The sequence below is a fragment of the Musca domestica genome, unplaced genomic scaffold (genome assembly GCF_030504385.1).
Source record: "Musca domestica strain aabys unplaced genomic scaffold, Musca_domestica.polishedcontigs.V.1.1 44, whole genome shotgun sequence".
Lineage (NCBI taxonomy): Eukaryota > Metazoa > Arthropoda > Insecta > Diptera > Muscidae > Musca > Musca domestica.
Window position 1 is genome coordinate 7,312,782 of NW_026712334.1, and position 25,484 is coordinate 7,338,265.

General features: G+C 36.8%; 3 protein-coding genes and 1 long non-coding RNA gene across 5 annotated transcripts in view; 3 read left to right on the forward strand and 1 right to left on the reverse strand.

Moving 5' to 3' along the window:
• The first annotated feature begins 258 nt into the window (after nt 1-258).
• LOC101890423 (uncharacterized) lies at nt 259-1,990 on the forward strand. The gene is made up of 2 exons (XM_005181491.4): nt 259-827; nt 885-1,990. The coding sequence occupies exons 1-2, from the start codon at nt 791-793 to the stop codon at nt 1,988-1,990; spliced, it is 1,143 nt and encodes a 380-aa protein (XP_005181548.3). The 5' UTR covers nt 259-790.
• Nucleotides 1,959-2,736, reverse strand: LOC101890248 (frataxin homolog, mitochondrial). Its single transcript, XM_005181490.4, has 2 exons — nt 2,362-2,736; nt 1,959-2,296 (listed from the first exon to the last, which is right to left on the reverse strand). Exons 1-2 carry the CDS (start codon nt 2,665-2,667, stop codon nt 2,036-2,038), a joined length of 567 nt encoding a protein of 188 aa, XP_005181547.2. The 5' UTR covers nt 2,668-2,736; the 3' UTR covers nt 1,959-2,035.
• A 2,364-nt stretch (nt 2,737-5,100) lies between these two features.
• Nucleotides 5,101-7,660, forward strand: LOC101889807 (uncharacterized). The gene has a single exon (XM_005181487.4). It carries the CDS (start codon nt 5,273-5,275, stop codon nt 7,484-7,486), a length of 2,214 nt encoding a protein of 737 aa, XP_005181544.2. The 5' UTR covers nt 5,101-5,272; the 3' UTR covers nt 7,487-7,660.
• Nucleotides 7,661-10,351: 2,691 nt separating this feature from the next.
• LOC105261701 (double-strand-break repair protein rad21 homolog A) overlaps nt 10,352-25,484 on the forward strand; it is a 41,812-nt gene continuing 26,679 nt past the window's right edge. The window contains exons 1-2 of one of the 2 annotated variants that reach the window (XR_002194391.2): nt 10,352-10,602; nt 11,662-11,944. This is a non-coding gene — a long non-coding RNA (double-strand-break repair protein rad21 homolog A). The remainder of the gene's footprint in view (nt 10,603-11,661; nt 11,945-25,484) is intronic. The other variant, XR_891488.3, reaches the window with a different exon arrangement.

A 25,484-nucleotide genomic window follows, 5' to 3' on the forward strand; every position in this document is an offset into this window, starting at 1 on the left:
TCTTCAATGTCCGCTGAATTAATGGCTATTATCAAAGCAATTGAATTTGCTATAAACAACAACTTTCTGAAAGTGGCAATATTTTCTGACAGCTTAAGTGCGTTGCAAGCTATATCATCTATTAATCATAGGAATTACTTAGTACACAGGGTGTGGTCGTTGGCTTCAGATTTCGGTGGTGCTGTCGATCTTCATTATATTCCTGGACACTCCAACATCAGACTGAATGAAATAGTTGATCAGGCAGCAAAAGGGAGAAGGAAATTGGTTCTCGTTGGAATTTGTCTTGGTCAATAGCTGATGCCATCGCAAAAATAAATGGTGACCTTTGGAAAGAATGGGATGAAAATTATCAAGCCGAAGCAGCCAGAAGTAGTTCTCTTTTCTACAAGATGTTTCCAAAAGTGTCAAGAAAAACATGATTCCATAATTCTACTGGATCTCCTATAAAATGTAAACAAATAAATAGAATTCTTAGCGGACATTGCTTCTGCCCTGAAACGCTAGCAAAAATGAATGTTAAACCATCCTCGTTATGCGAATCTTGCCATGTCGATGAAAATGCATCTCACATCCTATTTGTATGTCCCAAATACAACAACGAACGAGGAAAAATACATGAACTCAGTGGTGTAGACACAATTGACGAATTTCTCAAAAGCAATGGCCTCTGCAGCTATCCATTCTTAGTGAATTTCTGGACTCCATCAACTGTCAGCTGTAAACAACTAGCAACATCCAACTAGGCAGAAGTAACGAATAAACCGAAAAAAAAATAAACAAAACAATTATGCTAAGGAAAAGGCCTCGAACGAAACAAACAAAAGGTATTTAACTTCCAAGCAACTGCTGTTGGCAAGATTAACCCACATTATTTCTCTCAGAAATTGGCAATGGACAAATCCTACCTACCCGAAGCAATGAGAAAGTTACCGTACAATACATTCAGCCACAAAGTCGAATGGCGGTCAAATCCACCAATCCCTCCGCCGGAAAAGAGTTGGACACATCACATGAAATCTTGGAGATAGAAAATGTTGAATACCTGGAAGAAGTTTCAAGTGCAGACGACGTCAATGATGCTGAACAATCACTCCCATTACCCAAAGTTGAAAAAGAAAATGAAGATCCATTTTACCCAAATGCCATATATTGCCTTTTGGATTTGTATAAGGAGAAATATCACAAAACCCTGATGAGAATGAATGAAAATGTGTCTATCCAAACGCTGGTAGAAATCTGGCGAGGTATTGCCAAAGAAATGCAGGAGAGTTATTTTGAATTTGAAGCAGAACAAATTCAACGGAAATTTATTCAACTCAGGAGACAATATTTCGACGTTAAAACAATGGAGGATATTGAGAATTTGGAATATTTCGAAGAACTTCACACTATTTATATGGATGCCAAAATAGATTCCATTTTTAAGGGTCACAAAGTTGATAAGCCTCTGAATTCTAAAAACTACAACGATGCCGTTCTTATGAATGTAGAAATATTCTTTCAAAGTGAAGAAATCAAAAACAATGAACATGAAATTATTGATTTGGAGGAAAAAGAAATTCAGGCCATGGATAGAAGGCAACAGTTATTAGAAGAAAAACAACAAGCACACATAGAAGAGCATAATCATCCACAATCAGAGCCAGATCCACAAATAGTTATAACAGAACCTCGAAGTAATATTTCCCAAACGAAACCCCATAAAAGATTTTTTCATGAGACCTTCAGCGAAAGTATAGAGCAGCCAGTAAAACAGAAACCCAAATTGGAAACTGAATTAAAAACTACAGAAAATATTGCCAACCAGCAGTCATTAATCTGCAATGAAGTTAATGATATCAAACAGTTAAATGCCGAACAAGAAAGAAGACATCGTGAACACATGGCTTTATTGGAAAAGCACTTCCAAAAGCAAACCGCCTCCCTGGAACAACTCAATTTTCACTTACAGGAACTTATTAAACGTATGTCTATGACACCATCATAATTTATTGCATTATTTCTTTTAAACTACATAATTTAATTAAGCATTTCATCTACCACCATAAGGCAAATCATCCATTTCTATCTTTTGGGTTTCGAATATTTTCTGCAGTTCATGTTGCAACAATTCATGCAACGACTCTCCAGTATGACGGTATACCCATTTACCTGATATACCAGATGATTCTCCCACAAAATCATAACGTTTAGGACCACTGGTTGGAGAACTTAACCATATTTGGCGATTGGGTGTCTGGCGATTGATAACATATGTGCCGTGTTTGCCCAAATTAACAGTCAACACACCATCCTTTTTGCGAAAGAAAAAAAAAGTTGAAAATAATTCAAAATATTTTTAATCTTTTTGTGACTTACACTATATGCCAGATCACTGTCGGGTATTGACTCGACACTTTCCAGCAACTGTTCAAAGTAATCATTTAGGCCATCCAATGTCTCAACACAAACTCGTTCATAGGTTGCGTGATCGAGAATCGAATCGACTACATGTTCTGTGGGTTGTTTGGTGTTGTTGGAGGAGTAGCAATGTTGCTGCTGCACATAATTTGTTACAACAGTTTGCCGGGGCAATTTTGTGCATGTCAGCGTAGTTATATATTTAAGATTTCTTTGATTTCTGCAGACATTTCGAATGGCAAATGAAGATAACCGGCTGAACATTTTTTTATTTTCGAATCCTGCACAGCTGTTTTTCAATATTTTGACATGTTCTACCGTCGTTGCAGAGTTGCCACAGTTAAGACAATTTCATAGAAATGTAATAGAACATAGCAGTTGCCGTGGTAATGAATACAGTTATTAGATGTTTACACAAGATAAATTAGGGTGTATGACATCGTAGAATACAGTTAGATGCATCAACGCTTGGGAACATGGTAGAAGCATATAGGTAGACGCGTCGACACAGCTGCTGGGACAATGAACTGTCAAACCAATTTTGAAATTGAAAATGTTGAATGAAAAATTATTTAAAATTATAAAAATTGTTGAAAAATGCGAATTATAATAGCCTCCGAATGACGTAGTATAAGAAAACTTATAAAAATCTACTTATATTTGAAAAAACATTTAAATTTTTTTGACATATCAATGCTCCCAAGCGTTGATGCATCTACCTGTATTCTTCTGTCATGAGGTAGACGCATCGAAACGAAAGAAAACATATAAAAAATGCAACTCTATACCGGAGTCTAATATGGTCGGCTCATTTTTTGGCTCAATTAATGAGTAAATTATTGATTTTGGAGTGGAGATCGGCCACAGGCATTGCAAATCATACCAATGCAAAGCGCTACCAAAATGAAAAAGCTAGAGTTGCATGATGTGTGGTTTTAACACAACTGTGTCACACGCCACACAGCACGCGCATCCAATTGCCTGCTTAGATCGTGCCATGGTAGAAGAATATAGGTAGACGCGTCGACACAGCTGCTGGGACAATAAACTGTCAAACCAATTTTGGAATTGAAAATGTTAAATGAAAAATTATTTAAATTTGTAAAAATTGTTGAAAAACGCGAATTATAATAGCCTTCGAATGACGTAGTATAAGAAAACATATAAAAATCTACTTATATTTGAAAAAACATGTAAATTTTTTTGACATATCAATGTTTCCAAGCGTTGATGCATCTACCTGTATTCTTCTGCCATGGATCGTGCGATTTAAAGTCTCTAACCTATTTCTTGTAGGGCTATGTTAAAGCCCATACCTATACAGACGAGCATTGAAGAGTACGTGGGAAAGAGTATGTCAAAATTGGTGATGGACCTTTTGAGGTCAACATTTGCATGAAATAATTTTGAAACATTAGATTATATGGACTGTTATATCAATTTAAATAAAGATTTTATGCAATATTCTGAATAATAAGCATTTAAAAAACTTTTCTTTTTACAAAATACGACTGGGCTGAATTTTTTATACTTTACGCCATGACGAAATGAGAACATTAGAAAATATAACCTATTGTCTTATCTGTCTTAAATGGTAATTTAACATGATGCTCAAAGTCTTAGGAAAATTTCACTGAGTCAACATCCTTTTGAGGCCAGTCTCTCGCATTTTGTAATTTTTTTTTGTATTTTTGATTGTGAAGGAATCTACATTTTAAAAGATAACAACCTCCGACTGTCTTCGTATTGGAAAACATATACATATCTTTATAAATTTATAGAAACAAAATGACAAGTTAATGATCCCAATCTTAATGCATCTACCTGTATTCTTCTATCATGGTTATTCTTGTCCGTAAGTAATTAAGAAATATGTTTATATGATCTTGTGGCCTAGCATTATACGATTGAGTAAATAAAAAATGTCTAATTGCTGTCATGCAATGCTGCAAAACATATAATGTTGTATATATGAGCCCTTCTGTATATAACTTTTTCCTTTTATTGTCCCTATTTTGTCAATTTTATAGATAGAGTAATAAGAACGTAATTTGAGATGATTTCAAATTCAATTATAACAAAAAACAAAAATTTAATCGGTAATGTAAAGTGGAAGAGTGGAAAAGATTCTTATATTATCTTATATTCAATAACGTGGAATTTATCTTCTGTGTTTTCCCTAATTTAAAAAAAAAAATGTAAAATATTCAAAACCATTGTTGCACACTTTAAAACTATATATGACATTATACAAACCCTCTACAAAGTTCCCATTTTTCCCAATTCATTTAAAGATAAATAACCTTTCTGGTTTTGACATGAATCTACCACACAAATTCAAGATAGTTTTAATTGTTGGTTATTATTTGTTTCCTACTTAATATGATTTCTTTCATAGCTCAACAAAGAAGGTTGCTCAACTTCAAAGAAACTAAACATTCAACTCTTTGCTGTAGGGTTATAGTGTCAAATAGACTTTTAAATATGCAAAATTACTGTATTTATGGGCTAGCTTTCTTCTACCTTCTGTAATTGTGCCATGACTTCTTTCACAATAATCCGCTTTTCATTTAATTCAATACTCACACGTTAAGGAACACAACTATCATCTGCATTATGTGCTGAGTTTTTGTAATGTATCGACAATCTGGCAACATTGTCTCCTCGCAACACATATACATCTCTGACACCGTTTGACAAACGATTGTAGTAGATTAACGGCGTCGTCATTTGACAGCCACAAAGTTTTTCCCTTGTACAAGAAAAAATTTGTGATTTTTGCGGATTTCAAGACAAAAAAGGCACAACAAAAACAGAAATATTGTAAAAGAAATAAAATAAAGGTCAATATTTTCAGTAGAGACAAGCAATGTCTCTGCCAAGTAACTACAAACAAATTGCACCAGCTCAACCGGCCACACCGGCTGGTAGCACTGGCGGCGGTAGCAGTGGTGGTGGAGGTGGAAGATCTCGCTCTTCTGGCGCTGGTTCCGCATCGGAACGGACCAAAGACAACACTCCAATATTCACACATAGCAACTATAGTAATCCGGCATTTACTCCACTGAAAGCTGGCAAGTCATCATCATCGAAAAATCATGTGGAAGGTCGCGGTCCAAAGCCCCCTAAGCCACCAGAGAAGCCAATTCTACCCTACATGCGTTATTCCAAAAGGATATGGGACAGTGTTAAAGCCCAATATCCCGATTTAAAATTATGGGAATTGGGCAAGAAAATAGGTGCGATGTGGAAGCAGCTCACGGAGGCTGAAAAACAGGAATTTGTGGACGAATATGAAGCCGATAAAGCGGAATACGAGAAAACATTGAAAGCTTATCATAGTTCGCCGGCTTACCAAGCTTATTTGGCTGCCAAAGGTAAGACTAAACTCGATATTGATTTACACGAGACACCATCCCGTGGTGGTGGCGGTGGTAAGGGTCAGCAAGAAAGACGTATAGATATTCAACCAGCCGAGGACGAAGACGATCCAGATGAAGGTTACTCCTTCAAGCATGTCGCCTATGCTCGATATTTACGCAACCATCGTTTGATAAATGAAATTTTCTCTGATGCTGTTGTGCCAGACGTCCGTTCAGTGGTCACCACACAACGTATGCAGGTCCTGAAACGGCAAGTTAGCTCTTTGACAATGCATCAAACTAAACTTGAGGCGGAGCTACAGCAGATGGAAGAAAAATTTGAAGCCAAGAAACAAAGGATGATGGAATCTAGCCTAGCTTTCCAAGAAGAGTTGAAACGTCACTGTAAACCAGCCGTCGATGAAGATACTTTCCAGAAAATGGTGCAAAAGATCTACGAAGAAATGAAACGTGAACGCCAACGTTTGTTAGACGATCCAAATGCTGGTAAACTGCCAGCCATAGGCGGAGGCCCGGTGGCCGCTGCAGCAGGTGGTGCTACAGCTCCAACGGCAACACCTGGCGGCGTTGAACCGAAAAAGGATAATCAACCTGCTGCACTGGCTCCAACCATGACACCATCTGGGCCTCCGGCATCGGGCGCCGTAGCTATTCCACCAATAAAACCACCACATGAATCTGGCAGTAAAACAGACCATGAGCCAATGGATATTGAACCGCCAGTAAAACCAACAGCACCAATTGCTCCGAAGCCGGAACCGAAGTTGAATGAAAATACAAGTAAACAGAAAGGATCTTCAGAATCGGGCAAAGATTCACCAAAACCCAAGGGTGGAAAGAACTCGACTGCACAACCAACACTACCATCCTCAAATAGTGCTCCACCACCACCTGCTGGAGAGCAGCCCCTACCGGCAACTGTACAGCAACAAGCTGCTGGTGTAATACCACCAAACGTAACAGCACCTCCAAACATTTCGGCGCAGCCACCACCGGCCAACCAACATGTTCCACCCACATCTGCCGCAGGTCATCAGCCACCACCACTCCATGCTCCGAGCAATATGCCACTCATGCATCCGCATCATGCACAACCTCCACCACCACAACAACATGGCGGCCCAGCACCCCCACCACCATCCCACTTACCGCCACACATGCAACCCCATCCACAGGCTCCCATGGGTTCTATGCCACCACATGGACCATATGCCCAATATGGACCGGCGCCAACTGGACCCACCCGTTCGCCCTATTATCAGCCACAGTATGGAGCTCATCCACCACCACAACAACCATACGGTCAATATCCACCATATCACTATCAACAACCCTACGGCCCACCACCAGGTTCTCATTACATGAATTCTCGGCCTCCACCACAACACAATGGCGGAGCGCCTCCACCAGGCGCTCACTATGCACCCGAACATGTTGGCGGTCCTCCACCACCACAATCACAACCTGGTGGACCGCTGGGACCACCGCCTCACATGGCCCCACATGATGTCTATGGCCAGCAGCCACCACCACAACAGCAGCAGCCACCTCCTACCGGCCATAATCCATTGCCACCGCAACAACAGCCATTGCCGCCGGCTGCACCTCCGACAACAGCAGCCCCAGCAGCTGCTCAACCACCACCAGCCGATGACGGTGGACCACCAAAATCAGAAACCGAAGAAAGCAAAGCTGAATAAATGTTGATGTCGGGGAACAACAATTATACTTTTAACTCGTAATAATTTTAAAACATAGCTATTAAGATCTTCTTTTTGTATTAATCACCTATCACAACCACAACATATTACCTACCACTCATGATATGATGTCTACAAACGAATAAGTAACTTGAATCACAGTTTCTTTGTCAATCTCCTTTTCTCTGTATGTGTATCTTAACGAAATAAACAGAAACAAAAAAAACACTACTGTGGATTGTAATGGAAGGACACCTCTTAGGAAAAAATGTTGAGTATATAGGTTTACCCTTTGAAGTAGATCTGATTATTGCAGAGAAAATCAGAATAAGGTATGGGCCCATTTTACGCCAAATGTTGGAGGGTATAAAAATGAGCATGAAATCACAGGTTAAATGAAACGGATTTGACTTGTCAGAGTTAATAAATAAATATCCTTGTGTATAGGCTACTTATAAAAAGATTCTGCTCATTTTTTTTAAATTTAACCGATAATAGTGAATGTTTTCTTTTTGTATGTCAGCAAACAAAAAAGATTCTAAGGTTTACTTATAGATGTTGTCAACTTTGTATTCCTTTTCACAGTTTGGCTGTGCCAAAAAGAATCCCTCTGCTGGTTTAATCTTGCATAAAAAAGGACACCAGAAAACAGAATCGAAAAGATTTTGGAAATTGTCGCTTAAATTTTAAGAAGCGTCATTAGAAAAATATTTTTGATGTCAAAAAATCTGCTCATGTAGTAATTATTTTCCTGTTCAAGGAATAAATGACAACAAATTATATTGAAATAAACTAGTAAAATAGACGAAGTATTCCACAAAAAAATTGCATTCGATTTTACTGAAGATATGTCATCTTAAAAATAAGCTACACAGATTGCAAACAAATAAATAAGGAGATTTCACACACGCACCCGCTATATCTTGAGAATTCAACTCATCGAATTTGTCCTTCGGTTTCTTAATGTGCTTTTCAAGCCCTTTCATCGAATTTTCCTGATATGCAAAACATTCCTTGATACCTCACTGCCCGCATGATGTAGTCCACTAGGGTTATGGTAGCCCAATCTACCTCATACGATAGGGTTATACTTTTTTTACTTTCCATTTCCAATAGATCCAAATATTTGCTTATTAGCCCATAAAGTCTATAACATGTTAATATGATTTACCTATGTACGCTATCTGCTGATATCGATAAAGTTTTTTTTTAACAGCTTTGAATTTAACAAAAAATATTAATATACAATGATTGGTATTGAAAGTGGGACTGATCGGTCCGTCTGTGTTAAGCCCACATTTAAAGCAGTCTTTCGATTTTTATATGTTAAAGGTATTACCCATAATGTCGGGTTTCAAAATCTGTCCTCCAGAAAATTTCCAATATATGCATATAGTCATTCCAACCGAGTGAAAGCGTTTTAGAAAGAGAGAATGAATGAAAGTTCTTATTTAAATACTAATATATTCTAGAAAATGCAGTTTTTTGAGAAGCTTCATAAAAAAGCTCGACCTTATTCATTGATGTTGCCAAAGGACAAAGACCTGATAATGGCAATAGCTATACATTTTTGCACATATATTTCGCTTGTTTGACCTTGAGGCAAGTTATTGGTGTTTCGAAGGTTCTACCTAAATATTCTTGCGGAATAGCCAGCAATTTAACATTCGTAGCGAGCTGAAAGCAATCTTAGGTTTACCGGTTCTAGCATATCGCTCATGTAACGATAATCCCAACATTTTAGCAAATTTAGAGCTAACCTGATTGGCTATAATTTTATTTATCCAGTCAATTCTGTCTATTCCTCTACAAATTTATTGGTTCTCTACAAATTAAAAACGCTGAACGTCGGTTAGGAAATTTACTAAAAATTCCACTTACCTTACTCAGCAATTATCACAGCGAAATGTTTTGTTTCTTTTCTTCTTTGAACACAAAATGACACATTTTTTATGTCCACACTTTTTAATAATATGAAAAGATTTTGAAAATGTAAATTCTTTAATAAATTTTCTGAAATAAATCCCTATTTGCAATGTTAACCGATTTTTGGCGCATTCTAAGCTTTTGCGACGGTATTACCATCTTTAAAAAATAATTCTATAAGTTTGACGGATGGCTTGCACAGCACTGCCAGAACAACATTGTGATTACGACAGGGTCTCTATTATTATTCTATAAAAAAATTAAATGAAAATTTTCTAAAAGAGAAAATTGTCAAATAAACAATGCTCTGTTCCAGAACAATAAGATGTAACAGTTTTTACTACGATAACCGATTCTCCCTTTATGATATAGAAAAAAAAATTGCAAAACTGGTAGATTCTTGCTGGTTCTGGAACAGTACAAAAATATATAGTTTCAAATATATAACTTCAGATTTTCAGGTTGGTGAATCTACTGAAAAATAGCCCCGAGACTATGCTCGCTTCCGAGATAGAGACATGGGCGAAATACGCTCTTTGCTATAAGCTGTCAGATTGTAAACATGTTGCTATGATAATCGATTTACACTTTATGATATCGAATAAATTGCAAAACTAGTAGACTCTGAATCATAGCAAATACTTTCATCTGACTTTGTTTCCCAATTTTAACTTGATTGATTTTCATGGTCACCATCAAGCCAGTTTTAAGTTCGGAGAATTTTCTCTTTTATTATTTTGACCATGATACTGTGAATATATGGCTAGAATTACACAAATAAATTTCCGATTTCAGACCTTTCACCCCCTGCTTTGCACTACCCACACATTTCCAAGAAAAATAAATCCTATCAAATGTGGCAACCCCGCCAAGTGGCTGGTTCACATGTACCGATAGCAAAATGTCGACACTTTTTGATGTTTGTTAAAAGTCGGCCTATAAATCCCTATTCTTTGATTGTGAACAGTGTCATTCCTTTTCAAAGCGAAGTTTTCATTTTTAATTTTCTTTGAGTTTGGTTTCTTTTGATTTTTACAACTAATTGTTCATGAACAATTAACCGAAAGTTAAAAGAATTTCTAAGTTTGTGCCAAAATATATTGCCTAAAAAGTGTTTAAAAACTGATCGAAAGGAAAACAATACAAAAATACACATTAAACAAAACACGGAGAAGAAGCATATGTGGTTGGTAAACGAAACATGAGGCCAAAAGAGACACGAAGATGAAAATAGAGTCGAGTTAACAAAGTGTAAACGTAACGTATTATGTGCTGAATCAATTTTTAATGGAATATCGAAAGAAATTTTGTGGATTGCAGAAATTATATTTAATATACCCAGGAAAATAACAATCTATGGTTTTAACATAAGTGCAGTTATTATGTTAAAACCAATAGACAAATGAAAGTAAAAATGCATTAATGGCCCTAAAGATAATGCTCTTAATGTTCAAAAGGCAACCAGAACTTTAGAACGTATCATTATATGGGATTTATTTCACCATCATGTCTTTTTTGTATGATTTCGGTAAAAGACAACAACACTCTCAGTGCGGCTATAAAACTACTTTAAACCTGATTCATCCGTTATGAGAAATATGACCAAACATCACAAGTCTAGCGAATCCGATGTATGCAGATTATGTCGCTACGTGCCCCAATATTGAGAACATGTCATGCAAGTTCTTCTAATAGACTCATCTAGTTTTAATGTAAAAAACTATCCACAACTATATCAATATCAATGGAAAGTGCTAAGGGTCTCAATTTTAATTAACCTTTTAACTTAAGGATAGATTCAAACATCGGTTATATGACATGCCGGGTATAAAGAAAAAATATCTTTTCGAAAAGAAGTGTTTTGAAGCGTGGGTCTATTCAGGATAATGTGTAAAAAACATTGTGGATGTGGGATATCCACGTGTATTCCGTTAAAACCAGGGTCTCGGGATATATTTATTACAAAATTTTCCAACGCATCCATGAGGGAACTACTTTAAGTAAAGAAAGATTTACAGTTATTTATTTGAAAAATTTCCCTTAACATTCCGTTACGTTAACTCTCCGTCTACGTTACATTTACACTTTGTCTAATTGACCATTAAAGTTCCAGCACAAAAGCAACATCACAAAGAAACGCGCCTTTCAGCTTTCGACTCGTCGACATACAAACGTTGTTTTTTGTGTTTTCACGAAATAAAAGTACATAAAAATTGTTAAAATTAATTATTGTTTGTTTTTTGGTACAGCTTCACAAAGAACGAAGAAAGCAACAAACAAAATTATTAAAAATTAGAAAAAAAAACTTGTGTAAATGTGAAGAAAAGCTACAACAAATATATTCTCTGAGGTCTGCAAAAGAATTGTGTGTTGCGCTAAAAAAGTGACGACCACCAAGACGAAGAACGACGAAGAGAGAAAACAACAGTATCAAAGACCACAAACTGCTAAATTCAATCAAGAAAATAAATATAAGCTGTTGAGAAAAAAGCTGGAAAAACATTACTGCAACTTTCAACTACGTCATACAAGGTAAGCATCAAGTTGACTTTTGTGTGATTTATTTCACTAGAAAAAACCTAAAGAAAAAACAATCTAAACAATTTACAACTACCACTACTACTCCTATTACTACACTACTACTACTGTATGGGGAACAGAGTGAGAGAAGAGTAGTTTGACTTCTCCATTACGTTGCTTTTTTGCGTGTACAAAATCCCCAATTCTTTCTTTTGTGGAGCTTCTTTTGCTTGCAGTTTGTCATCATCTACTACTGCTATTACTTCCACTACAACTGTCATTATTTATTTTGTATATTTATTCACTTATTTTTTGTTTTTTTTTTTTTTGCGTTGGGAGTGAGTCATATTGTGGCAGTAAGTACCTCCATCGTCCGTCGTTGTCGTCGTAGCCAGCCGCCACCACCGTCGCCGCCGGTTCACATCAATTTTTGCATAAATATTTTCCAAGTGTATTCAATTTCAATTTTCTCCTTTTACAATTTTGTTTTTCGAACCACCAACCACCGGTCGGTCTCATTTCATTTTGAGCGACTGTATTTGATTAAAATGTAGCTGTGTGAGAGTGATAGATGTGACGAGAGCGAGAGAGAAAGTGTGTGTGTGGTACGCGCCTGATGAATAGTGGAAGTTTGACAATTCTGACATTGTTTTTCATGTTTTTTAAACTTTGCACCGCATAATTTGTAAGCGTGAGTGTGTGTACATAGGCCGCCGGAGTTGTGAACATGCCTGTACAAAATATTGTACTTATTTGGTACATTTAAAACATAACCTTAAATATAAAACCGGCTTTTAAAAACAATAAAATATACGAAATACACATTACTAATGTGACATTAGTAATGTTTACGAAAATGAATGCTGCAGCAGTAGCTTTGGCGAGCGGAAATTCACAGTTTTCACCACCTATGCTGTATGGAGTCACGTTAAGCCTATCTTCGGAAGCCAAATATCTCGGTACTGTTCTCAACCAACAACTAAATTAGAAGAGGAGTATCGAGGGGCGTGCAAAGATGGGCTTAATCGCACTCTTCTTATGCAAGAGTTCTATAGGAATGAGATGGGGGATAAAACCGTATATTATCGATTTGAAATATGAGTCGTCTGATTCTCAACTTTGGAGCGTTCGTTTTGTGTAAATCGTTAGGGAGTTCAAAGATCAGCATTTCTACTGATCACAGGTGTATTTAGGAGCACGCCACAATCTGCACTAGACACCCTACTTAAATTATATATTGTAGAGAAGCAGACAGCTAGGTGTGCCCTGACACAATCGCGCAGCTAATCCTTTGAGCATTCTGCTGTTTTAAGGCATGTGGAAAACATAGGAGGCGGCGTCATAGCCAGGAACTACATATCACCTAGGCTGAACATTGAATTACTGGACACATCCATATACCTCCATATACCATATACAGCGACATCTTGATCCGGAACGTCCCACCTTTCAAAGGTATAGCCGTCTATATCGATAGTTGAAAGATGGAGAGTGGAACGGGGGTCTTCTGCGAAATATCAAAAACATCCTCAAATTAAAGAATGACTGCAGCGTATTTTAAGTAGAGGTCTTTGTAATCAAAAACGCCATAGATCTGCTGGCAAACAGAAACAGGGAATCGAATGGACGGGTGACTATATATGTCGATAGTAAAGCGGCTCTGAAAGCTCTAAACTCGTATACCATTGATCTATGACAGTTTTAGATTGTAGGAATGCACAGGAAAAGTTAAATCGTCCATTAAGCTTTGTTGGGTTCCAGGCCATTGCAACATCTTTGGCAATGAATAGGCAAGACGTGGATTTGAGTCAATGGATCTAGATATCGTGAACTCCTTGATCCATCCTTGTGCCACTTTACTCCTGGAGATTTCAACAACACTGGCTAAATGGAAGGGGATGCAATTTCTCCATGACTTATAAGAGGGGTGACGACGACACGGACTACTGCAGGCTTCGTCAAGGAGGGGAAGAAACTGAAACGGTAGAGCACTTACTTTGCCACTGTCCAACTCTTTTCGGTTCATTTGTTTTCGTTTTCCGAAGCCGAGCCTAACCTACAAAATGCAAATTTCAATAGAATAAACAATTCTTTCCAACAAAATTGTACACAAAGATACCTGACAATAACTTCAAAGCTAATGCATGTTTAATTTTTTATTTCTTTTTTAATTTATTCGAGTTTAAATATAAACAAACTACTGGAATTTGCCGACCTTAGGAACACTTAAGCTTCTTGATATGATCCAAAAAGTTATGGAGCGCCTCGTAATATTTCTAGTTAAATTATAAAAAAAACTCTCTTAAAATGCCAACTGATTTGAGTTCTACAAAATTTACACTCTTGAAAAATTCCTACCAACATTAAATCTATTTTTCTAAGTCAGTTGGGAATTGTACAATGAATTCAATAACCCTATAAGTTTTCGGGCATCACATATAAAGTGAACGGATTTCACTATTAAATCTCCGAAATTTGCATAATTAATGCTAAACTTATATAATATTCAAATGTGGAATGCTACGAAATATAGGCTTTTAAGAAAAGTTTCGAGATATACATCTACGAAAATCAAAATGCCAGAACTGGTAACTTTTGTGTCCATAACCCGACTTGTTTATCTTCTTGAGCAATAAGGCAAGAAAGTAACTTCAGACAAACAAACCTGTGACTAGACAGCCACGGCTACCACGGATCTACTAATATATGCCATTGACATCAACCAAACCCATCATTTGTTTTTCTCTATTTGAACATCTGTGTTCCCATTCCCGTTTCAACCTAAAAAAGAAACAAAAATAGGAGAGAATTTTCTCAAAATAAGTCTCAACAAAGGACACAGGATTTTTTGTTGTATCCTTTTTTTTTTGGCAATGTCAATGACATCTTGTAAAATGCTTAAAGAGAAATAGAGGGAATTGGTAGATACAACAAAGAAAATGGAGGGAAATTTGATAAATATAAAAATAAAACTATGCTATAAGAAAATGAGCAATTAAAATAGATTTGTTCTAAAGAATTCTCTCAAAAATCCAACATAATGTTTGATGTTGCAAATGTGGAAAGTGCCAAAATATAAAGAACAACCACCAAAAATTAAAAAAATAACATCTGTTCCGACTTCTTGTTCAAATTGGAACGTGCCTTAGCATAATGTTGTGTTAACCCACCACCTTTTTGTTGCCACTGCGTTTTTGTGTTATTGTTACCTAGCTTTTCTTTAATTCTATTTTTTCTTCCTTTGTTTTGAATAGTAAAGGTGTTTTATGCTGCTGCTATCCTAATGCATATGCTCCTGTCCTAATATGATATTTGTTTTGGGGAAGGACACTATGCATATTTCATCATCTGTTGATACTTTTGTTATTATTTGAGAAACTATGTGCAGGATAAATGTTTTGGAATCTTAGTTCATTGGCATGTATGTGCATGCGTAATTTATTCACTTACATGGAGGGGATGTATGATTGTTCCAGTAATGGAAAGAACTGTTTGACTCACGTTTAAAGTCACAACTGGTTTAGGAACAAATTAGCAATTTATTATGTTTTGAGTAAAATTGATTAAATCCAATTCTTAGTTTAAACCATTGCTTTGCAAATCTGGGTTCCAAAGTAGCTTCATATACAGAGTGAGATAAAAAAAACTGCAACAAAGTCAAACGCCATGATTTTTACATTTTTTTAATTTTATTGAATAAAAGCAACAAATTTCGGAAAAAGCATCAAATTTTAGAATGAGTGTAGATTTGTTGGAATTGGTCATCTTTGGCACGAATTATGGCCTTCAAACGGCCAATGAAACCGTCACACGCTGCCCGAATGTTGCTCTGTGGCATTTTGGCGAAGCGCTTGCTTGAGGTGATCGACACTTTGGTATTTTTTAGTGCCAATCTTGCTTTCCAAAGTCCTCCAGACACCATAGTCCAACGGATTGGTATCCGGAGATTTCGGTGGCCATTGTGCGCTAAAATGAAGCTGCTGGACAACGAATGTTTTCTCATTGGAGAAAACCAAATTCGGCAGTTCACCACTTTCAGCCAAGCGAAGCAACTCTTTAGCTCTTTTGAGTCTATTTTCTTTCTGTTGCGGTGTAAGTTCTTGCACTTTTTGGAATTTCAATGGAGCTCATTTTTCAATATTTGACGAATGGAATATTGCGATATGTTCAGCTCACGAGCAATTTTCGGCCACTGCGACGCGGGTTTCGATCAAGTCGCTTCTTTACTTTTCAAACCATTTCTGCTGAGTTTTGCCTTGTTAAGGCGAAGATCATATGTTTTATGATTTAAGTGTTTGATTTCTCTTTCGAGACGAGCTTAATGATCTGAAATTTGCAGTGAAAAGGAAAGCCAGATAGACACTATCACACACTCACCACTATGCGACGTGTTTCGCCGTTGGTTAAGCGGCTCATCAGGCATATTTGGTGTGGATGATGGCTTACAAGGGCCGTTCTCTGGAAAGTAGTATATATTTCGAACTTATTGCAAATTAGCATATGCGAATTATACACTAGAAACTCTCCAGGTTCGACTCAAGTTCTATTGGCAGATCTTTTTCACAGCAAAGTTTTTTGTTTTGTAGTGATGGATTTTTTGTCCACAACAACTACATTGCTTCCAATGCATACACTTGTTTTTTAGTGCTGCTTTAGGAAGACGGGTTAATGGCTCTGAACGTAGAGACGGCAACTTCTAGTTGGCTGCACACAGAATTTTTGAGTTTTGCCTTGTTAAGGCGAAGATCATATGTTTTATGATTTAAGTGTTTGATTTCTCTTTCGAGACGAGCAATTTGCAGTGAAAAGGATGTTGCTGTTTTCTTCCGTTCACTTCCTTGACGTCGGGCTATTCTGCCAGTATCAGGGTAACGAGCGATGGTACTAGACCCAAAAGATTTATTTAAATTTAATTGCTGAAGTGTTCTAACGATAGCCATTTGTGGTTTTCAAGCCAAAAATAAAGAAATCACACTATCACGCTTGAATTCCATCACTAATAACTTTTTTTCTGGAAAATTCTCACCAAAATGCTTTTGTACGCTTGTAAACAATATAATGAGCTGTCACTGGTACGACGAGTGGCTTAGAAATGACAGCAGTCTGAAGTTGGTTGCAGTTTTTTCATCTCAACCTGTATATGGTGGGGACCATTGAAGGGTTCCACTCGAGAAATATGAAAATATCTGCCACTAAATCAAGGGGCACACTCGTTACCACACGGTCTGCGGAGATGAGAACAGAGTTGAGGGAAATATAATTTCTGGATCCTAGGGGTCGTATTCAACAGCATGTTCGAAAATGAAAAATTTGGAAGAAGTTCCTAAAATCGCAACCCGGCACACTTGGGGCAGTGTGGCGAATATAAGTGCTACGCAGTGGAAGAACATCCTGACCTGTCAGAATGCTGCGCTGAAAACTGCGACAGGTTGCCTTCTCATGACACAAGTGGACCATCTACATGAGTATGCGAAGGTCCTTCCCATACGTCAGCATAACTATATGCAGTACTTGCAGTGACAATGTGAATGATTTTTCCATAAGTTCCGAATATATGAGGACTGGTCATTATGCGGACAAGGTATTTCCAGAAATAAACTTAAACCTCTATCTCTCATAGTTCCCTTCAAGAAGTGTATACCATGGCGTGGAATAGGTCGGACAAGAAAACTTCTTTCGACAACAATTTTACAATTAACTTGTAGTTTTTCTACAATCGTGGTTTGACTCCTTTTGAATGGCAAATTACAGTTATTTCTTTTGACAGCAAACTTAATTGTCAGATGAACTGACCTCATATAGACCATGGTATCTACATTTAAAACTCGAATGACTACTTTTTAATATTCTGTTCAAAATGCAAAGAGTTTCATAACCAAGAATGTTGGGGCCATGTCATAAAATTGTATCATGGAGTCACTACATTGTGCATAATTAAATAATTTCCTTCTTTACAAACAATCTTGTTTCTTCCCTGTCGACTCCTCCCCCTTGTCTTCACCAACCAACTATCCTTACAACAATATGTGTTATTTTTTATTTATTTTTTTGCTTGTTGTCTATCTTTTCTTCCAGTTGTTTCCTGTCTTTGCTTCCTGTTTTGCCAAGAGTAACGCAATGCGTAGCGTATGTTTGGCTTTTCTTTTGCTGCATAGATTTCTTTTAAGGAATTTTTCCTTTGTTGTCTTGTCTAGTGGCAATCATGCCACAACTCTCTTATCGTCGTTGATGTTTTTCTTGCTGCTTCTTCTTTCTTTTTTACTCAAAAGCAATGTAGTAAGAAGATGGGTCGCCGGGTTGACGTACTTTCTTCGTCGATTCTTCTGCTTTTCCGCTAGTTGGGTTTTTCTGTTGCGAAATTATGTTTAATCTTCATCATCTTGATGGTGGTGATGGGAGACAGGCAGACAGTCTGATGATAATGATAAAAACACTCAGCAGTAGCGGTGTGGTCGGTCATATCATGTTTATCCTCATTTTTCATTCATTCATATTATTTTTTTGGATCCATCCATGCAGCATTGTGGGAATTTTTTTCTTTACTTTTCCCATTCCTCTCTATTGGTAGTATTGAGTTGGCGTTTTGTGTTACAACACGTTTTTCTTTCTTCGTCCGTTTTGTTATTGTTGTTCATGAGCTTTCTTCTTAACTGTCACCACATCCAACTGCATATCCATGCTGTTTGTTTGGTTTGGTTTTTGTTTTCGTCTTCAAATATCGTTTGCTTTCATTCATTAACGTGTAGCATTAATTATCGATTTTTCTTCGAAGACAGCAAAATCTGTGCTTTATCGTCGAAGAAACGTTTAATAATGTATAGGTACATACGTATCTTTTTTAATTTTTTTCCTACGAAGGGATAGGTTAGAATCCCGGATGTGCTACTCCCGGTCGGTGTAGAATTTGAACAACTTATTCCTCTTAAATAAAGAAAAATTTGTAAGGCTTTATATGGAAATTGATTCAAAATCAGAATACTAAATGTAGATTTTTGAACACTCGAAGAGAGTACTCGATGTGGTCATAAACTTAGATCGAGCTCTGATATGGATAAATACAAATCTCATATTGGGCAATGGGACCAGACGATATAGTTCAAACTTGGTACATCGCAGTCGTTAGGTAAGACTTAGGTCAGATGCGAAAATTACAAATATTGACTCACTTCTTCTGGAATTGCAATTAAAACATTTGAAGTGAATGTACTCGTACCCTATAACACTATGTTGTAAAGGGCAAACAAATTGGGAGGACCAAATAGGTTGTGACACCTCGAAAAATTGATCCCAGACCCACCACCTACCTCGCTGAGCAGTCTGGCCATGTGTGTCCATCCCCTTAATTGATCTTGTAAGATTTGGTAAGGTTAAAGGACTTGCAGTTGTTTTAAGACATCTACTCTACTCAGAGCCCTGCTGGTCCATTGTGTTTATCCTGTGTTTAATTCATACAAAAAGGAAAAATTAATTTGTAATTCACGAAAAAAAATTGAACATCTCGTCTTCTGGCAAACTGACTGCTGGTTCTGTGTGTCTATGTCTTACGCCAAAGAGAGTTCGACAGGGACAGAGTTAATATTGGACTGTTTAAGTTTCCTCCTCATCATGATATAGCCTGTTGTAATTGGTATCATCGCTACCCCACTTAGAAGTTATGGCCTATATACTACCCACCACAAGTCCTGATTTCGACATGGAGATTTTCAGAGAGTTTCGGCGAAATAACCTTGAAGACATTACATCCCCTTTCACATTGCCAGTTTGTTGAAGTTTCCCGGATAAATGCATAAAAATCAGTCAAAAAAAGTGGCTTCACAGAGTTGTTCACTTCAATATAGATTGGCTTGCCAATTCCTCTGCTAATTCATTACCAGAGGTTTTGCAGTGCCCTAGAATGCCCACAATGATGGACGGTTTAACTTTTTCCAATGCGTTTCCACACTCCAAAACTGACGCAGATAAAATGGACATGAATCGACGTATATAGTTACTGGTCCTTTCAGTTCTCTATTTCTATTTGTCCACAGATCTATGGCTTTATTGATATTAAAGATTTCTGCCTGGTGTTAAGTTTGGTGTTAAGATTGGTGTTAAGTTTGATGAAACATCTGATGTTCAGGCTTTCATAGAAGACAATTGCAACCGTTCCAACTCCCTTCTTTGAACCATCGTCAAAAAAAAGTTATACCGTGTGTTGTTATGGGTATGTACAGGTATGTTAGATATCTGGATATATCGTGGCATAAAGCTGAGCCTCTGGAAACATATTGTTACTGGTTTTGGCCCCGCATTCCATATGTTACACATGACCTAAAATCACAGAATTTCCCAAGGCCAATGACGTTCCCGTTCTCTTAGACTCAGGGCCTACCTGACTGCCCCTTCCTCTACAAATAGGCTTCAGGCATTTAAGTGGAGTATGCGGTTTTAGCGCTCAGTTTTGCACTGCAGTTCTTGTAAGGATAAAGCGCGACAAAGCCCATCTTCCTCTGCTTCTTTTAGTTGTTCCTCCTCCAATTTAGATGATGGTCGAAAAAAGTACCGAAAAGTACCGAGATACTTGTTAATTTGTAATAGCGAGATTATACTCAAATTCTCACGAAACTTTGCAGGTGGTAAGATATAAGTTTGGGGCTCAGAAACCCGCACGCATACATTGCACCCAATACTAGTCTCTTTTTGGAGTAGATTTTGGTCCAGTGGTATAAATGAACCATTATTTTCGAAATTGATCAAGGAGTGGCCGTTACCTTATTGGTTATGATGTAACGTGTGAAACTGCCCAAGCCACACTGGATTCTCAAAATAACAATTTAATTTAGGGAGTAAGGGTGTCCATCCCTGCAAAGGTGGACACCCTTTTATAGATAAACTTCCTGTAGGTCTTCAACTTCAGGTAGAAGATCAACAGATCTTCCATAGAACGGAAATATCTATTTAAAATTCGTTTGGCTTTGCTATTGGATTTTCCACCTCAATTTCAGATAATTAACACATTTATTTACTGCGGTTAAGGGAGGCTCTTAACTCCTCGCCTAATTCTCCGTTTTCATAAAATATTAGCATACATCTTCATTTAAGATGTTTTTTGTTTGTTCTGTAATTTATAGGCATTCTTGTGGGTTCTTATCTTTCTTTTTCTCGATCCATGCCGTACCGTACCGTGCCGTCCCTCCATCCACATCCACTCTCTTCTCTCACACTAACTGAGATCGTTATATGAGCGTTGGTTGGTTGGAGGCTGTTGCTGGGGATATCTTTGAATCAACAATGAAAACCAGTTTTTCAATGCTCCGGCCAAGGCAGTTTCTTACACAGCAGCATCGATCGCCAAGTTTTTACTGGGACATTGACAAAACCATAAAAACGAATGTACAAAAGAAGACGTTTTCAGATTTTGTTGTAGGTCGCATCTGAATGTTTGCAGAATTCTTTTGTGTTAGCATTCTGCTTTTTAGATGAAAATTAATTCAGGGAAACTTAGGGCTTTAAATTTTAAAGTTTCACCTATGCTCTTTATTCTTTGGATCTTACATAAGAATTTTTATATTTTTCATCTGTATTTTTGCCTCCCCTTGTATTAATATTCGCTGGAAAATATACAATTCATTGTTAATTATTTGTTGTTTCACTTTTATTACACCAATTCCATGACACATTTCAAGTTTATTTGTGTGTGTGATGTATATTAAGCCCACCTGTTAAGTTCGGCTTTCTCTCTCTACACAAATTTCAAAGCTAGTTTCTTTAATATTGTAGTTTTCTCTCGATTTCAATTCAGTTTTGATGTATTATTCTAATCTCTCTCTCTCTCAATTATGGTTCGTTGGTTGTGCACTCACTTCCTCTCCCAGTTGTAATTCGTTAGTCACGCAACAAGTGCGCTCCATTATACATCCATTGTGTTAGCCATTTTCAAGTACAAAAACAAGTTTCAGAGATACAGTGACTAGCAAAAATGTACAAATTTTAAGTAAGACAAAATTAAAATTTACACAATAAGAGAAATAAATACGATGATACGAAATACGAAATTCTGCTTGAATTAAATGTACATTGGTCTCAAAGACATGCTTCTTTTGTATCGATCACCCCATCTGGTTCAAACATCAATACTCTCATATACTAAATACAAGGTTAAAGGAACCCTCAATCCTGAAATATCAAATTTCATACAATTCAGTTGTAAAAGTGCCGAAAATCGTCGAATTTATTAAAATGAGAGGTTCCCTTTATATGGGATCTATAAACTGCTTTTTGCAAGGGGAATAGAAACACGTAACAACTTTTAAATACCAGATTCCAGTTCCAGACAATTCCGTTGAAAAATCGTTGAAATGCTTAAAATGAACGAAAAAAAATTCCGATATAGCCCATCTTCGAACTTGATCTAAGTTCAGACCGGAAACTCATTTGCACGAAATTTCCGTACTATATTTCGATTTTTTATTATCGATATGCGTTAAGGCAACTTAATTTTCATTGAATAGTGAATTTGCATTCAAAACATCGGCATTTTGAAGTTGAGCAAAAGCTTGATGTGACGACACCACCTAACCTAATTGCCTTTTGATTTATCGAATTACAGGAAATACACCAAATTTGGCACCCACTGTATTAATAGTTTTCGCAAACTGTAACTGAAAAAATATAAGTAAACAATATTTGAATTTTTCCATGTCTCCTCCACCAATGATCATTTTTGCATTCAGCTTTACTCCCATACTCAATGAAAAATAATTATTTGCACACAAATACATTTGACAAACAAACAACAAACATATGGCTGCCAAACACAGCGCAGTTAAGAGAGATTATTTTTTTTTTTGCCCAAAAACATCTCCCTTTCTCCTTGACTGGCACATGCATGCTCCATATTTTGTGGTGGAGGTAGTGGTGTGAGTGCCAAACATTTATGTGGGGAGAGACGAACATCATGATTATTCAAATGCTGCAGAATTATGAATGTATGCTGTCTGCCACCACCAACACAGTGTTGGAGATGATGATGATGTTAATGATGAAGACGAAGATGATGAGTGTGGATTGAGAGCAAAATAATATGAGAGTGTTGTATGTTGCTATGATGGTGAGCAACACCGAGAGAGACATTGATGACTTGAATTTGTTGTTGGCTTTCATTTGTTTTGAATGTCTGTTGCTGTTGAAGATGATTTTTGTTGCTTTTGACTGAATGTCATTGTTGTTGGTCTCTTTCTCTCTCTCTCGTGCAGAGCAACTCAGTCTGTTGTTGCAAATACCCAAATCACTTTGTATTTAACTTTCGTTACGAGTAGACAACGGTTGTCGACGACAAAGCAATTTGGCTATTGAAATAAAAAAGAATATCAACCAAATCCCGGCGATATTTTATTTTTGTTTTTTTCCGTTTCCTTTTGTTTTATTTGCTGGTATTGTATATTCTTCTTCTTGCAATTTTTTCACAAAATTTACCGGTCGTTGTGATGTGTGATAGTTCGTTAGTTTTATCATAATAATAATAATAACAATAATTATCGGCATCATTATTTCCAATAGTCGGCCGGCGGGCGTGCTCTTTTGTTGTACCTTCATTTTTTTTCCATACACAACTTTTATTACTTTTGCGGTATGTGAAGTGTGTTGTGTTGTTGAGTGTTCGTTAGTCGTGTTCGTCTTGTCGGTACTTGTGTGTGTGTGTGCGCGCGAGTAAAGAAAAAACAACATTTTATTTGCTCGCTTGCTTGTTGTGTTTGTTTTTTTTTTTTTTTTGAATCTAACGAACTAAACTTTTTGACTTGGCGGCCGAGTATTTTGCTGCGGTGTCTTTCGGAATTGCCGTGAATATTAAAACAACTCCCCAATAACAAGTTGGCATTGTTGCTATGTTGCGTTCGTAGCGCCGTCGTCGTGTATTTCATTTTTCGATATCATTCGCGTTGTAGTGGTTTACTTATATTTCAGTGTTATTTTTGTGTTTTCGGTTTCTGAAAAAGTGCAGAGAAAGAGTGAAATTTAATAAAAACATTTTTTTTTAATATCCAAAAGCAGAAGCAGCGACAACGAGAAACAAAAAAGTTTTCATTTAAACGCTTTGTTGTTAACACCAACAAAATTTGGTACGATCTGTCTGCTGTTGTTACCTTTTGGCCGTGTTTTGTGTCATCGCCACTACGAGCTACCTTTACCCTGTGTGTTTCGTTCGCTCTCTTTCTCCCTCTCTCGTGTTGATTAACCCCTCCGTCTTAACTAGTTTAAAATTGAAATTGTGATTACATTGTGTTACAATTTTTCGTAATTTCCGGTTCCAAAAGAGTTACAATTTGACATTTTCATTCGGCTTTTTTATTACATTGTTGATTACAGCCACTCGGTTTGGGTTGAATAGTAAAATTTACGTTTTAAATTTCGTGAGTGTTTTTACAGAAGTGATTTATAAAGTGTTTTAACGTCTTCGCTTTCTCGTATTTTTGTTTTAGAACAGCAATTTTGAAAAGTGTGTTTTCTTCTATTTCTTCCTGTGATTGCTGTGATAATCATTAATTGCAATATCAAAAAATAGTTTACAATATATAAAAACAAATTAAAAATAAACATTAAAAAAAAACTTGGTGACCAGTATCAAAACTTAGAATAAATGTAAGTTGAAAAAAAAAAATAATTTAATTAGTATTCTCACAAATAAATAGCTAAATTAAAAAAAAAGTTTAAAAGAAGGCAATGTTGGAAATGGCTTACCCAGCGAACCAAACTGTCGGAACTCTCGTTCTAACTTCGAGTCGAATGAATCTCTAGATTTCTGACCGAATATTATATGGAACGGTTCAAGTGTGTTCGAACAGGTCAGATGAATGCATGAAGGTTTTGCCGATTTTCGAACCTATAGGATCTTCGGATAGGAAATTAGACCGAAATCGAAATTAATATCAGGGTAATATCTAATCTCTTGTCGACCTTCTTAACATTTTCGATCCGAATTAGGAAAAAAGGTCACATGGAATTCTGATGTTTTGGCTATGCGCATAGCCATTGATGTTACTTTTACTAACGTCATTATGGAAACTCTCATCCAATTTATGTACACTTTCAAGGCGATGACATTAATTGGGGACAACATCAACGCGAGGCTATTTTACCATAAACAGTCTTTTAAGGAACTTAACCGAAAAAAAGGATTTTAACCAGTATACGATGTAGGCGACGTTATATAATTTCTGAGCAGAGCTAAGATCTGCTCGTTTTAACTCGCAAAAAAATATTGTTTTTTAAAAAAATAAGAGTAGGAGTTAAGTTAGTGCTCGAAAGTTTACTCTAAGACTAAAATCGAGCGGAAAATATTATTTTGCTGTGTTATTTCTTCGTGTGTGTAGCAGCAAACATTTTTTGATTTCGGATCAGATTGGCGATTTCGTTTCGTGACAAAAACAACACGCGTACTCGGCAAGAGGCGAAACCGCTCGATTTCGAACGCATTTTGCTTCCTATCCCTCCTAAAACAAGCGAAGTCTAGATTATACCCGATTTCTTTTACTCTCGGGGCTACTCCCGCTCGAATTCGAGTAAAGAGTAAAAT

Excerpts from the sequence above, each read along its gene's own strand:
- LOC101890423 (XM_005181491.4), top strand. The coding sequence starts at position 791 with ATGCTAAGGAAAAGGCCTCGAACGAAACAAACAAAAG. Across the intron at positions 828-884 it reads TCGAACGAAACAAACAAAAG|AAATTGGCAATGGACAAATC; the intron begins GTATTTAACTTC and ends TATTTCTCTCAG.
- LOC101890248 (XM_005181490.4), bottom strand. The coding sequence starts at position 2,667 with ATGTTCAGCCGGTTATCTTCATTTGCCATTCGAAATGTCTGCAGAAAT. Across the intron at positions 2,297-2,361 it reads ACAGTGATCTGGCATATAGT|GATGGTGTGTTGACTGTTAA; the intron begins GTAAGTCACAAA and ends TTTCGCAAAAAG.
- LOC101889807 (XM_005181487.4), top strand. The coding sequence starts at position 5,273 with ATGTCTCTGCCAAGTAACTACAAACAAATTGCACCAGCTCAACCGGCC.